The 16,224-nt window shown below is 45.8% G+C and overlaps 2 protein-coding genes across 2 annotated transcripts in view; one reads left to right on the top strand and one right to left on the bottom strand.

Moving 5' to 3' along the window:
- LOC128715265 (low-density lipoprotein receptor-related protein 6) overlaps positions 1-1,601 on the top strand; it is a 28,588-nt gene extending 26,987 nt beyond the window's left edge. The window contains exon 5 of the mRNA XM_053810150.1: positions 62-1,601. Coding sequence (XP_053666125.1) covers positions 62-1,601 — 1,540 coding nt within the window. The remainder of the gene's footprint in view (positions 1-61) is intronic.
- A 1,515-nt stretch (positions 1,602-3,116) lies between these two features.
- LOC128708199 (Fanconi anemia group D2 protein homolog) lies at positions 3,117-7,770 on the bottom strand. The gene is made up of 3 exons (XM_053803160.1): positions 6,171-7,770; positions 5,073-6,094; positions 3,117-5,003 (listed from the first exon to the last, which is right to left on the bottom strand). The coding sequence occupies exons 1-3, from the start codon at positions 7,768-7,770 to the stop codon at positions 3,117-3,119; spliced, it is 4,509 nt and encodes a 1,502-aa protein (XP_053659135.1).
- Between the last annotated feature and the right edge of the window lie 8,454 nt (positions 7,771-16,224).

Genomic DNA, 16,224 nt, shown 5'->3' with positions numbered 1-16,224 from the left:
AAGCTGTGTGCATGGAACCATTTCCGGACAGTAACAGAATATTTCTTACTACCGTTTGCAGGAGAACATTGGTTGCGGAACACATCAGCATGGTATCGTCGATTGCAGCGCTCGATGGTTTTATTTACTGGCTAGATGAGCGCCCAGTGATGGAGCGCATATCGGTGCAGGGCGATAATCGGCGGGTGGAGATTCACAAAACCCCACACATGACGGATATTGTGGCCGTGTGGACGCCTGATGAGCGTGTGCTTCGTAATCACACGTGCAAAACGGCACGTGCGGAGTGTAGCCACATCTGCATCGCTTCACCAGATGACGCACCTACCGAACACGTGTGTGCTTGTCCGCAGGGGTTGATGTTGCTGAAAGATCGGCGCAGTTGCGGTGAACAACCGATTTGTGGACCGGATCACTTTACTTGTGCCGCACCGAGCGAGCTGGCCGATCGGGATGGCAATAAGGAGTGCATCCCATCGTCCTGGCGTTGCGATGGCCAGAAGGACTGCCCGGACCGGTCGGATGAGATGGACTGTCCGACGTGCCGTGGTGATCAGTTTAAATGCCAGTCGGGTGAATGTATTGACAAGCATCTGGTTTGCGACGGAACGACGCAGTGTTTGGATGGGTACGATGAAGCGGTTTGCTGTAAGAACCCGGAAGATTTCCAGTGCCCGACCAGCAAAGTGTGCATCTCGTTTCACAACGTGTGCGATGGCGATGAGCACTGTGCGAAAGGTGAAGACGAAGCACCGGAGATTTGTAACGAGTACGGCAACCGTCGGATGGTACCGAGTTCAAGCAAGATCACGCTGCTGATCGTCGTGGTAACCGCGGTAGCGGTCGTATTTCTCGTGGTCTATTTGCTGCAAACATTCCGCACCCGGTTCGGTACCGGTGGTGGTGGTCTCGAACCAAAGGAATGTGATCAAGCAGCTGCGCCACTCTCGCCCGGTGGACTCAACAAGAATATTCGCGTATCGAAGCTGGCGTCCGTGGCGGGCGCGGTTCGTATGTCCACGCTTAACAGTCGAGCAAGTGGTGGTAGCTATGACCGCAATCACATTACCGGCGCCAGCAGCTCTACCACTAACGGCAGTAGCTTGATCGGTTATCCGCTCAATCCACCACCGTCACCGGCAACTACGGCCGGTTCGACGGGACGCTACTGCAACAGCAGCTACCATCCGTACAAACACTACAAGATCATCAATCAACCACCACCACCAACGCCATGCTCGACGGATGCGTGCGATGAGAGTGATTCGAACTATACTAGCAAGAGCAACCGTAGCCAGCGCTGTGGCGGTGGCCACGGTTCCGGCACAACGGGTGGCGGTACCAGCAGCTCGGTCGGTAGTGGTAGTGGACGGCACGGGCACGATGGACGCGGATCGCTGCCGGGCAAGTACAAGGATCGATGCTACGATCCGGAACCGTATCCACCACCGCCGACGCCACGATCACACTATCACAGTGATATTGGTGGCATGCTGCCCGAAAGCTGCCCACCATCGCCGAGCTCGCGTAGTTCGACGTATTTTTCGCCACTGCCACCACCACCCTCACCGGTGCCTTCTCCATCGAGGGGGTTCTCGTAGCAGCTAAAGAACGGAGACGACATCGATGACGAGGAAGACGAGCAGGAGGAAGATGAGGACGGAGCGGAGTATGGTGATGGTTTGTTTGCAGCTATCGAGAAGGAACCCATCACCAGAAGATAGGTTCGCGTTAGCATCATCTTCCGTGTGTGCCATTCAATGCCAATCGTCCGTATATTTAATTCCCGTCCCGTGCGGGTGGTCGTCTCCCGATAGTTTTGTAAGATTTGTACACTATAGCTAGGAGCTGTTAAACATGTAAGAACTGAAACAAATGTATTGTTCCTCCCTCTCCCCGCCCTTTCCTCGCCCCACGTAACACAAATGCCAACAGAAAGTGCCTCCAAAATGCCTGTTAGGGAGTAAACTAATTAAGTAAGCCATTGCCAAAAGATGTGTGTTGCTTTAGCTTTACAACCTTGCAACACCTCGTTTCTAACGGGGTGGGGAAACGAGTGGTTATATGTTCATCCCCATTTTTGTAAATACCTTTATCTAAGTTCATGCCCATCCGGCGGTAATTAACATTAGTTGGCAGCTCGTCTCTGTTTCGGATTTAAATCGTTGCCTCCCATTAAGCCCACACCTCTCAACACGGTTCAATTACCCAGTCTTCCAGTGGTGTGCCTAGAAAAATTCAAAAACCATATTGTCCAAGAGCATATCAACCGAGAGTGAGCTTAGCGAACTGTGGATCTGTTTTATGATCGATAACGAACAACGTACTCTGGCGCGGCAGGAGAATATTCCCAGTGAGATACATCATCGTTTGTTGATTGTTTGCTCAATAAGACTGACTTACCCTTCGTTACTCGAAGGACGTTCGCCTGTTAAATATATCCTTCCCCAATCTTCCCGCCCATGGAGTGTATCTATCTCCAAAGGTAAACATTAAATTCTTCCAAGGAAAAAAAAGTAAATGACTGTTGTGTGCGCGTGCACACACTGAACGATATTAGAGAATGATTAGTGTAGCGTGTTAGATAAAAGCGGGAAGATGCCTTAATGCAGTTTAAATGAGATTGTTAGCAAAACACATGCCTGCAATTTTTGAAGCATTTATAGAGAATATATCATGTTAGGGAAGTGTAGTTCATCGTTTGGCCTTCTACTTGCTGTTTTCGCTTTTAAGTATTCACACAAATTCTGTCCTGTACATATTGTACCAACGATAACGGAGCAAAATTAACAACACAAACTATCACCATGTAATAAAGAAAAAAGATAGGAATGCAAATGTTAATGGAGCTTGTCGAAGGTTTGGTGGAACAGAGAAAAAAAAGGTAATATCACAAGACATCAGACCTGTGTACCGTTGCGATCTGTTTGGAGGTTCAGTATTTTATTTAGGCGGCTGCTTAAAATTAGGCGTACAACGGCCGCTCCTTGTGTAATTAACCAATGTTATGGAGTGTTGTTAAATGATAATTCACTTAAGTAAATAACAGGTAGCTCAAAGTCTTAATAATCCTTACACAAAATCTTTGTCGTCATGGAGAATAAGCATAAATGCGTTCAGAAGCATTTACTTTGGGACGATTTCGTTACACTGGTCGCACGCAAATTGGAAGACGCTTTGGAGGATGTTCCACCAACAGCGGCGTTCTCTTCATCAGCATCACTCAGATCATCCGCTATATCTGAAGCATCTTGCAGTGCTGCATCAGACACATTATCGTCCTGCTGTTCCTCATCATCCGAATCGGGCCGCGGTTGCTGGGAAGCGATCAGCTCACCTTGCATATCCTTGTTCTTCAAATTACCCATCCAAAACACGGCCGAACAGCGGTTAGCAACCAGTGCGGCTTTCACGCGATACACAAGCGTCTCAACCGATTCCCGCACGAACGGTATCTGCGCGAGGGCACCGGCCGATGAACCGGCACCCTTTGCCACCTTCGTCTGGCAGCATACGTTGTGCAGGTAGCGTGTGGTTGTCTGCAGTGTGGATAGCAGATGGGACGCACGCTCCGCGGATGAACGCAAAATAGTTTCCAGTGCCGGCAGTCCACTCTTGAGGAAGAGTTTGATAAAGATTTGTGCGAACCGCAGGTAGACGCCGAAATTTCCAGCCTGCTGCGCACGCTTTACAATGTTCGTTAGTTCACCGGTGACTTCACAAGCCGTTTCCCACAGCTCCAGCCGACGATTCGGACCACCGCTCGTACTGGAACGGATGCGTATTTCATCTTGCAAGACACGCAGAAAGGCTCGGCATAAACCCTTAAACAGCAGTGCGTAGTGTGCGCGCTTGAACGTTGCAAACGTGCGGACGGTTGAGGAGTCGGTCGATTCTTTGCCGGCCGATTTCCTACCCTTTTTCGCACTGACAATCTGCTCATCGATGCTTACATCCTGTCGCATGTCAACGATAAGCTGCTTGAGCGATTTCAAACCAACGGTATCGATCAACCCATCCAGGATGGTTGTGAAGTGATGGTTCGATTTACTGTCCGCCGAACGGATGTCCGATGCGGTTAAGACGCTGCGCGTAAATCGTGCAATCGAACGGTAGGCGCTGGTACGATCACCGACACTCTCACCGATGGCACGAGCAAGTCGATACAGCTGAGCTGCGATCGAAAGATCACCGAAACACGATTCTTGCACGATTAGTCCTTTCAGCAGTAGCTTTGCCAGTTCCGTCAGATGCAAGTCGTCCGCCGGGGAACCTTCAGTTTCGGTCAGTTTCTCCACTAGCAGCCGCAATACTCGAGTAAAATCCGGCCGTCCGCGTTGTTCGCGGAATCGCTTCCATGTAAGCAGTGTCGTCGCAAGTCGAAGGCTCCAAAGGTAACAGGATTTCAGGGGTAACAGTTCCTGAATGGAAGCCGGTTGCAAGCGATTCGTACCTTCCTGCAGTAGCTGCTGTAGTATTGCTGTACGCTCGACAAACTCTTGCCAGCACTCGACCATGCACCGTTGGTAGCGACCATCCGTGTCGCTGGTTTGTTCCATTGCAACAGTTACATTTTCCAGCACGAAGCGATATTCCGGTAGCGCTAGGGAGGTACCGCGTTGTTCCGGAAGTTCAAGTACACGGGCGGGAACTAGCTGCACGGTAAACAGCCGCACCAACTCCGGATCCATACGGCGAAGAGCAAAAGCGCAACGTAGCAACAAGCTCTGCTCGTTAAACTGTCCCACCGTTGAGGGAGCAGTTGCTGCCGCTGTTTGTGTACTGAGCGGAGCATCCAGGTTGACCGTCCTGTCGTGTGATCCCGCTTTTGGACGCCCAGAACGCTGTGCTTCGGCAAACTTTAGCTTCTTTGTGCAGGTAACGGGAGGATCCATAAAATCGGATGCTAACGGTGGAATGTACTCACTGTCGGCAATCATGCGCTCCAGCATACGTCCCAGTCGATGTTCCAACGTAACGAGTTCATGTAGCCGTTCGAGAACCTAGACGAATGCATGGAATTGTGGTATGTAATACAGATAGCAAGATTTATAGCAGCAGACAAAACTCACCTTTCGGCGCATCACTTGATCCGTCTGTCCAACAAACGCGCTAATACATTCCCGGAACCAGTTGCCCAAATAGAAGTAAATATCGAGCAGCAACGTACAGGAAGTTTCGTCGTACGTGTCGATGGAAAATCGTCGTTCCTCTTCTTCGACAACGGCGTAAATTTCAGGCACAACGAGCGTACATCCCAGCAGGGCATTGATCGACTCCAGCACTCCACCATACCGGATGAAGTGAAGGGTGCGCATTAGACGGAAAATTGGCGCCAGATAGGTGATGCTAGAATGACGGCTACCACCGTGCACGAGCACTCCACCGCCAACATTAACCGCGATCGTAGCCGCTTCCGTATTGGCAGTTTCCTCGTCCGTATCGTTAATGCACAGTTTGCGGGTAAGCAAAATCCCGGCCGGGCCCGTAGGATCGCGCGATGCAAGCGGTGTTTCATTTTCCACCAGAAATGTCCCCTGGAAATCCATCGTAACCGTATCGCAAAGCCATATGACGAACGTTTTCTCCCACGTGGGTGCCGATCGGGGACGAGCTTGTGCCAGCATGTTGGCCAGCTCGTCGTAACAGATAGCGAGCAGATCCGGCGATTGGTTGGTGGACAGGAATAGTGTACTGACGAGATTGGCCAAATTGCGCCCAACGGCAGTGGGAATTTCGCTAACCGTACCGATCGTACGCTCCGAATCGAAGCTCGAACTCAGCTCGGGTGCATCTTCAGCGGCCGGCACCAGCGAAAGATAGTACACCATCTGGACCAGCCCAATGATGCCTTTCTTTTTCGTGTCTTTGTTGTCACACATCAGCTGCTTCTTGACAATGATCTCCAGATTGTCCCGGATGGCTGTCAGCTCCGCATCATCATCGGTAGGACGGGGAGGTATTACGGCCGCATAAATAACGCTGATTAACGGACGGTACTGCCTTAGTGTTAGTTCCGGTGCGATATCCAGAATTCGCAGCAACAGTTCCGCACTTCGTTCTATTTCCTTGGGATGGGATTCATGTAGCTTACCTACAAGCAGAGCGATAAACGGTATTTCTTTATTATGCATTTTTTTTTTACAGAAAAATGAAAGTGAAATACTTACGCAACGCTCCAATGCATCGGCCGATGAGAAAATCGTTCCTGCTCGCCACATTCACGGACGCCATTTCACAGATAAAACCGACAATCTTGCTCAACACGACTCGATTGTCGGATGCCACGACCGACTGATCGAGCGAAAACAGTGCACTCATCGCTGCCACACCGAACTCGCACACGCGTTCATTCTTTTCGCGCGTACAACACTCGATCAGCTGCAGAAATCCATCAAGATGCGTTTGCAGCACCCGACGAAAGCACCCGCTGACCAACAGGTCCGTGTGCGCATCGGTAAAGAACTGCTGTTCGACCTTCTTGATCGCGAGTTTGCGTATACGCGGTGCTTTAACCTCGTTGATCGTGGTAGCGATGGTGAGCAGCAGCAGATCAATTGGAAGGTGATCCTCCGCTCCCGGTAACTGTCGAATGACGCTGATCCATGCATCGTACAGCATTGCGGAAGCCGAAATTGCTTGGTAGATCGTTCGGAGCACCTGTTCCGCACAATCGTCCGCGGTGGAAGAGCTTTCAGTCCACGTATCCGCGTTGGCGCTAGTATCGAACAGTCGCCGAACTTCCCGAACGATGGCGGTAATGTTTTCCGGTGGTTCGGTACGGTTAAACTTCAGTAGCATCTTTACCAGCGATGGATAGTACCGCAGCGGACACCCATCCGCCACATACTGGACCACCTTTCGACGAAGCAGCTCGAGCGTTTGGACGCTCAGACACATTCCGGTGAACACCTCCACGGTGCTCGGTGTGATAAGGTCTTTGGGACGAGGTCGCAGTTTCACCAGTCGAGCAAGCGCATCATCGTGCTTCGACACATCGATCACATCCTCCAGACTGAAGATGATCTCATCGAACACCACCGGATTGCGGTTCGCTTTCCCTAGCAGCTCAAACACCTTCTCGAATACCAGCTCACCGTTCTGGACGTGATCTATAAACTTCAGCTGGGACAGCACAAACCCCACAATGGAATCCTCAACGGCTTCCCCATCGGGCGTAGAAATCGTACCGAGTTCCTTCATCAAGTACGCAAACAACAGCTCTATCAGCTTCAGCTGCAGAAAGTCCACTAGCAGGAACATCTTCATCAAGCTTTCTTGTACGGGTTTACGCACTTGCTGGAGCGTTTCTTCGTACGCCGTGGACGTACTCGGCACAACCTGGCAACATTCGAGTAGCTTCAGAAAACTGGTACGGTCCTTCATGGTCGCTTCGATACCGGCCAAAAACCGGTCCACATTCGTCGGGTAATCTGCATTTGTGCGCAGGACACTTTTCAACTTGTGCATGAAAACGATCGGTTCACATTTAAGCACCACAACACCGCCCGGTTCGTCCAGACTGAGGCCAGCCATAAAGAGAACACTTTCGTAGTAATTTGTCGGGGGTCTCCTTCCCGGCTTTACCACCTGCGATCGTTGCAGATTGCTGCGCTGGGATAGGTACCGTCGCTGACTGGCCACTTGTGACGACGGTACCGAAAATTGGCTGCCAAAGAAATCGTCCTCTTCGTTCTCATTTTGTCCGGTTCGATCGGTCCCGGCCAGGCCCTGGCGGCGCCGTTTCGCCTGCGAATAAGCTTCGTTCATGGGCAATTGTTTTTGATACGAGAAAATACACGACCTTGCGACCGGTAGCTTTGTGCGCGCAAATATGTTTTTTAAATGTTGGGTGGCATTTAAACGATTGACAGCCGTGCGAATGACAATGGTACAGGGCTCGTCGCGCACAAAAAAGAGCAAAACAATGTGAAAGGTATTTCTGAACAATGAGCCTGAAGTTAACTACAAGTTGCTTAAATTAAAGTAAAAATGGGTTGAAATAAAGTACTATGCTGGGTAAATACGCAGAAGAAACAATACTAGTACAATATTGTACTGAACTGTTTGTTTCAATGCGGTCTCTATTCAACTCGTACCATGAATCAATTTAAACAATAAAATATTGACCTGTATTTTGTATGTATAAATTATTGGCAGCATTCTCATGCGCATAAAAAATGTGTCACGTTTTTTTAAATTAAAAGCACGAAATAAAAATAAATTCAGTCAGTTCCAGTAAATGAGGTTTGCAACTGTCAATGTACCGATCCTTCCACGAGAGTGTTTGCTGTCAAATGGTTCGACATGAATCAACCGTGGCCAGTGGAGCACTTCAGAAAAAAGCGACAACGTTCTCGTCCCGCTCGCCTATTTTCGTGTGTGTGTCTATCGAGCCGTTTTCGTTGCGTTGTGTTTTTCCGCCAGCGTTCGTTTTGATCGTGAGTGCATTGTGAATACGTGGTGATATTTGGTTGATTTCCTTTTTCGGCATTTGTGCGTGAAAAACACGGTGCAAAGTCGTAACTCCAGTTGCACCCCGATACTAACGCGCCGCATGAGGGAGGAGACAGAATTTCTTACCGTACTCTTCACCTTTTTCGGTGCTTTTATTCGGCGTGTAGTGTTGGTGGGTGCGTTGTACGGTTGTGTGTGCGAGACAGATGAATTGTGCGTGTGGGTGACATCGTTGTCAGTTGAATGAGAGAAGTGCACTGATTCTGGTTCTGTGTCTCCAACTACCCTTCGCCTCCTTGCCACCTGCGCAGTTGCTCTCGATCATATTGCAGCCGGAATATAATTTTAAATCCCAAAGCATTAGTTAAGCTATGCGACGTGTGCGTACCGGTTTAGTGTTGGTGAATTGGGGGAAAACCCCTTCCGAAAATGTGACTAATCTGTAGTATTGGTGAATAATCCGACAATACCGGAGCAGGAGGTTACCGCTGAAGAGAGCGAGAACAGAACATATTCCCAATTGAATTGAGCTTCCTGTTCGCAAACCATGTCCAAGACGACGATGTATAGCAACATTTAAAAATCGCAGCATACATGATGAGTTTTTTTTTTTGGTATTGTTCCAGCAATTTCGACGACACACAGCGATCTCTCGCATACTGTGAACCGGGAGGCACAGTAAGCGAGAGAACGATAGAGCGAGAGCACAAACTGCACACACGGTTGTGTACGTGTGCGTGCGTACATTTCTGAGGAAAAAAAAGGTTCACCATCATCATAGATGCGGCTTATTGATGGTATTTTCCACCCCTTTGCCATCCTCATGCTTTAAATTCCGTCCACCATTGCTGGCGTTCTGTATCGTCGAGCTTTAGGCGAAATAAAAGAAAAAAATCATATTGAAACCATAACAGTACGTGCAACATGAAAAAGACATTTTTACGCGTGGAAATAACGCACACCGGAAACTAAACTTTTTAGACACCGGAGCAAATTAGTTTTGCTACCAGCGTTTGTCGCTTGAATTATGTTCCGACTGTCCGTTGAACTATGCTGAAGAATGCACCAGGAAATTCAGGAACCAAACGAACCCAGGCCCCCATTCTAAATATGATTATGACTATACAGAACACAGCGTACGAACACAGAGATGGTATGTGTGCATGTATATGACACATATGTATGTGGGAGTGTGTGTGTGTGTGACGAGCTGCACCAGAAACCACATTAAATATGCTCCTAAAAGTAAGGCAACATACACCCGCCGGGACGACATCACCATCAGATCGTTGGCGTTAGGGGTTTATGATCATCATGATGGTGGTAGTGATGATGATGATGAAGCTCTCACATGGCCAACTATGCCGAGAGATTTGCATCAACTTTCAACCCCTAAATGGTCGAAGGTAACACGAGAGACAGAGAGATAGGGAAAGAGAGGGAAGAGTGCGGTGCAACTTTACCCTTTCCCCAAATTCTCAAGTGCATCTTCTTCCCTGCATGCACGGCATTGTGAGGGGAGAAAAAGAATGCATTTCGTCTTCTTGGATGTTTTTTTCGTTAACATTTTTTAAATTCTCCTCACCACAGTAGCTTGTGAGGAGTTACGCATGAAGTGGTTATGTTGTTTTTTTTTTGGGTTGTTCTTCGAATGTGTGGGTGAGTGCATGTGCTCCCAATTATGTTTGCAGTGTGCACCGTTTACTTTCCGCTTCGTTTGTAAACCGCCTACTGTGCTGCACATATTTTATCCTCTTTTGGGGGGTACTTTACATTCTGTTTCCCATCCCTCGTCGATTTACTTTTTATTGGTTTTTCTTTTACAGGAGAAACAAACCCCAATGCATTATGCTAATTGAGCTGCTGTAATGCGTCGGTTGTTCAAAATTTCCTTTGAATAATTCGATTCAAGATTTGTGATATTTTTAGCCAAACGTTCCAACACCAACATCCAGCCCCGAAACCCGGTAATGTTCTCTGGCCGGTTGGGGCAGCAGCGGTAAGCCATTAGTAGTCGTGCCCCGGTTTCCGTGGAAATTGTTGTGCAAATGTTTGTTTTTACAATACGGCGCGGCAAACTCCCGTGCGCTTTCTTGTGGAAGAATTTAAACTTCTTCTGTCCGTCCCCCTCCCCACCTCGCAATAACCCGGAATCCACATGTTGCCGCCGCCGGTTGGCTATAAATAACTGATTGAATTTGTTCAACAAACTGTAGTCACCGGATTGCACATACTCGATTACATTCGGTTCGATATTTTTCACGACATTGTAATCTTGCCGTTGAATGCCAATGGGCAGACGGTGTTAAGCAAACTGTGGACTTGTCGGGAACTTCAACCTCTTCTGTTGTATCTGCAATGTTATCAGAGGATCGCACCCATATTATTGTAATACGAGAAAGAAATATCTCCAGATTTATGTAGGTCAACCTCAAGAATCATAAACTACTGAGGATTCTTCATGAATCTCTAAAGGTCTTCATATTTCATGAATTTTGCAGGATTCTAATAATTGGCTAATGAAAGTGTTATAAATAATTTTTCTTTTGTATCTTTAACAATAACAACAAACCCTAAAAAGTGACGAACCGTTAAAGACGCCATTGTGAATTTCTGTTTGATCTTCCAACGAGTTAGACACGCCAGGCTCCGGTTGGATGTTCATGACACATTTTTATGTTGAAACGACCCAAAACACTTGTAGAAAGCTGGAAGCCCAATGTAATGTCCAATAAATGCGAAATAAATCTTTAGATACTCAAGCATCTTTAGCACTTTTACAATGCCAGAATCTTTTAAGATTCCTTGCAGTTTCGTGGATATTCAAACATTCATGAATTTGAGAAGTTTAATAAATTAATTCTTAAAAGATTTAAGCATTCTTCGAGATATAAGCATTAACAATTCTCGAAATTTGGGATTAATTTTTCAACAATTTCTAAATAATTCTCATAGATTTAGAATTTAATTGAAAGTCGATTGTAGGCGTTTTTAAGTTTATTGTAATCTAGAATAGGCGAAAAAGTTCTTCTGTGTGGTACTATTGTGGTGCAATTTAGTATTGGATCGCATTTTTATACGTAGTCTGTTCAATTTAAGGTTTACTACAGTCAAACGTCCTTTTTATCAGATAAGCAGATGTACAACCAGTCACATTAACTACAAAGCATACAAAAATCCTAACAGAACAAGATATTCCCAATCGTTGAATACAATTCCAATGAGGGCAATTAAATGCGCCACCTAATGATGGGCAATTAGGGAGGTAGCATCGAATTTCTTATGTTTTGTTTTGTTATTTTTTTCTTAAATTTCACCTTCATTTTTACTCCGGCCTACGTACTGTTGGATAGAAATTCATCGTACGAAATGTTCCATTGCTTTTCGATTTTCTAAAATGTTTAATTTAATTCGGGGAACGAAATCCTATAATTGGGTTGGCCATTACGTTTCAATAACATTTCAAATAAGAATTACTTGCTACAGAAGAAGCGCATGTAATCATTAGGTTTAAAGTTGGTATAAAAATCCTCCCGATTGCTTATTGCCTACAAAAATAAGTGTGTTTCTTCCGAAAGTGTTCAGCTGTCTAACGTACTGCTGATTGTTGGATGAAAATTACATTACTTCCACCAACCACAACTGTCAGCATTAACTTTAACTCATTCCTTCCTGCGTACAATTGATGAAAAATTGTTCAATAAGAGGAAGAAAAATGCAGACAAAACTTCCCAACAAAACTTTCCCAATAACCTATTATTATTTCATTGTCGAGGCGAGTGACTCAACTATGACACCATCACCTCCTGCTCGAACCACATTTTCCCCTGGTGAATGTTTTTCACTTCTCACCCTATCTTCTACAGCGCCACCACCAGCAGCAGCAGCAGCATCATCCTCCCTTATAAACGTCAACAATCGGCGAAAAATCAGCCTACTTTTTAAAACTTTTCATACTTGTTTCGCTCGCTCCGGTACCTTTTGTTTTACGGCGCGTTAACGTGCGTGTTGCATGCTTGCGCGAGAAAGAAAGAGGAAATTCCCTTTTTCTTTCTCATTCGGCGCAAAGTTAAGCTGGGTGCAAAAAAAAACAACAAAACCCTGGGTAAAGTGGTGGTGGTAGTGGCTGTGTGTATATAATTTTCTGCCGCTGGTTGGTTATTTTTAAAATCTGATTAGATTCTTGTTCGCTCCTGCCACGGTGTACCACCGGCGAAACGCATCTTGTAACCTTTTAGTCCCGGTTTTTTGCCGGCTGGCTTACGCCGAAATTGTCGAATGTGGTTCTTCTGAAACACATACACGCACGCATGCATACACAAACACACACACACATACACGCACACTATCGATTGGCTTTCGGAGATGGTATGAGACTTGGGACACTCGCTCTGAACAATGTAAATGCGTGGGTTACTGCGACGACGATCGTACGATGGTTACGATTTTTCCCAATATTCGGTGATATCGTTTTGCCGTGGATGCCGAGAACTGTCCATTTTTTTTTATTGTTCAACAGTCAAGTTTTAAACATCACCGGCTTAGGACGATGATATCATTGCGAGGTGGAAAATGGTGAAAATTTATCGGAGATGGATGCCACCCGCAGTGTATACGCTGCGTGTTACGCACGCTGATCTTGGGACTGTCGCTATTCTAGCCGTTGAGTTACGGAACGAGAAAACGTGGTGAATCTAGGCGGAAAATCTGCGAAACCGGGTAGAATTCCCTACGTATTCGCGTGTTTAACATGAAACTTTATGCGACTTTTCGACCCCACAGGAAAGTCAATGTTCAGAGAAAATGATGCATGATGCACAGATCTGGTTCTTGTGGCACGAGATTGGCGTTACTGTTGCTACATTTGTTGCACAAAACTAAAAATAACGCACTTTCGATTATTGTGGCGCGGAAGCTACAATGTGTGGTGTGCAAATAACGGCGAGGATTATACCTTAAGTTCGCAAACTTATATCTTAAAACGGTATCTGTCAAACAATTGACCAGACTTCAAACCGGGTTAAATCACATGATGGATTTGTTTAGTGGTGGTAGTTACTTTTGATCTGCTGTTGCGTTAAACGACTGTGTGGGAGTCCTTGAACAATTTCATGATCATATCATACTTAAATTTCTATTGGATCGTTTCTAAAATGTTTGTTTACTGTTCTATAATGTTGATACTCGTTAACTAACCTGTGTCTATAAATATTACATATTACATTATAATATTATATTGTCTACAAGAGAATTGTTTATTTTTAGGTTAATTGACTTCAGATTTCCTGTCAACCGATTCCAAGACTGTATAATCGCGATGGGAAATAAGAAACGAACTTGGTGAAAGAGTTTCGCTCTTTACCTGGAATGTACGACATTAGGTATTTTAGATAAATGTCAAAAAAAAATTATAACAACTTGTCATTAAAATGTTTCAAACATTGGAAATCGGTTCAAAAGTTTCCAAAATTCAAATCACAACTAAAACCCAATTTCCTTTGTCGCTATTCCTTTCGGTTTACCAATCTTTCGTAATCGATAACAATAATCCAAAAACAAAGGAAAGATTTTTATGCGTCTGTACCAATTCCGCTGATGTACAAATTAACACACGTGCTATTTATTGGTGAGCCACATCCGTGTGTTGGTAAAGGATGCGATTTTATTGCTTCACATTAAGCGGTTCGCTGCGTGCGAAGGAATTAAACGCACGCTGGCTGGATTGTGTTTGCGGTAGGTGGGTATCGTTTCCGATGTTCCTTTCTCAACATATCTGGCAGCCGGGTAGCGAAAAAAAAAGAAACCGATAGCAAGAAAATCACCCAACGGAACGAATAAAGATAAAACCATCGATCATTCACGCTGGTGTGTGGTTTTGCGGTGGTTTGGTTGGGTGCTTGCAGAAAAAATAACCAAAATCGATAACCTTCGCGGCATAAGGCCGGATTTATTGTCAGATTATCGCAAATATTAAACGAGCCGGTCAGAACAGACCAGACAAAAAAAAAAAGCTTCTGCAAACAGTTATACAACTAGCACTGCGCTAGGTTGTGAGATGAGAATCTTCTCACCTTACGGGGTGGGAGAAAAGTCGTGTTGAACTTTCAACAAAATTCCATGCGTTCCTTGGCGTGAAATGAACGAGAAGGAAATGCTTACAGATTTGAAATGAATGATTTATTTCCCCACTGGTGAACATCAGCTTTTTTAACATCCTTTCCCTTATCGACCCACCGAAGCGCATGGCGCTTGTACCCGCACACCCACAGTCGCAAAGGATGCGTCCGGCGAAGAGTGAGAGTGAAATTGTCCACGCTCGTTACGGGTATCACTCGACTGATAACGAGCGCAGTAGCACGAGCGAGGGGGTTGGAGCAGAAATAAAAGAACATGAATTTCTTAGAGGGCAACACCCTCCGCTTTGTGTTGCGGGTGTGGAACAAGAAAAAAAAGTATTGGGCTCTGCGTGTTTGAAGTTCGAAGTTCAATGGAATGTGGAAAATGCGGTGGGTGTGTGTGTGAGAGAGAGAGAGAGAGGCCAAGCGAGAGAGAAAAACATTTTGCATCTCTTCCGCTTCCGAATGCGCGAGCAATGAGTGTGCGAATAAACGCGTGCGAGATGAGATGAAGCTCACAGTCAAGGTTACTAGAATGTACTGTGTGTACTTAGATTGAAATGTGTATAGTATACACCTTTTGTATAAATTTACTTAATGATTTAATTTATACAGAAAAGGAGAGTGATACAAATAGATTAAAACAAGCGGCCTTATGGCCGTTCTAATGGAACAAAACAAATCTTAGTAGATTGTAAATTTCTATCATAGAACTGATAGTTCTATATCACGGTTACTTCATGTATGACTCAAGAGCCAAGGTATATACATTTAAGTTGTCTAAAAGAATAAATATCTGTAGTGTTGTTTTTAATGAAAAATTAATTGAGGTTCATGAATCGGAATCAGATGCACCCAACACTAAATATTTGTTAAACGTTTTATATAAATTGTCAATTGGTTTATAAAAACTCTTTTGCATTGGAGAACAGTCTTCACGAATCCATTCAGAAACGATCACAATCTCACCTACAACCCATGAATCTCACCGGCGTGATTATCTCTCCAGCGCTGCTTGTGCTGGCTGTCATTCATTCTACCATCCGTGAGCGAGAAAAATACAATCCCGTAAGTGTGAGTGCAACATCGGTGTGAGAGCACATTTTGATAGGCGCCACATGCCGTTTCGTTGCTGCTGCGTGTGGTTTGTTGTTTTCGGTCCGCCGTAGTAGATAGTAGACGGTGCGCTGTCGGCGCACCCATCGTGAACAGTACGCACCACAAGCGAAGGTGGTAATAGGTGTGAAACGTGTCGAATGGTGGTATTCTGTCATTCGGTTGCTAGAATTTCAACCAACACATGAAGTAATAATGCTTAACTATCAAACGAGGAACGGGAACGGTGCAAAAGTTCTAGCGCCGATGACGTCACGGCGGTGAGGCGAACCCGATCATCCCACCGTTTTAGTCTCACGTGCCGTGTGCTGTTGTGCCCCCTGCGTTGTGTGTGTGTGTTAGTACGGTTGTGTGTGAATTTCCGGTGGGCATTTGTCCGCGGTCGGAAGTTGATGCTTATATGCCCATCAGTTTTGTAGGTGCGTGTGTGTGTGTGTGTGTAAGAAAGAAAAAGAAAAACACCCAAAAAAGGATAAAAACGTAACCTCGAAATGACGTCAAAAAAGGTCCGCCCGGTGTGATGTTATTTTAGCAT

The sequence above is a fragment of the Anopheles marshallii genome, chromosome 2, assembly GCF_943734725.1.
Source record: "Anopheles marshallii chromosome 2, idAnoMarsDA_429_01, whole genome shotgun sequence".
NCBI classification, from domain to species: Eukaryota; Metazoa; Arthropoda; class Insecta; order Diptera; family Culicidae; genus Anopheles; species Anopheles marshallii.
Note: the sequence above shows the minus strand (reverse complement) of the source record. Positions and strands in the feature narration are given on the sequence as shown.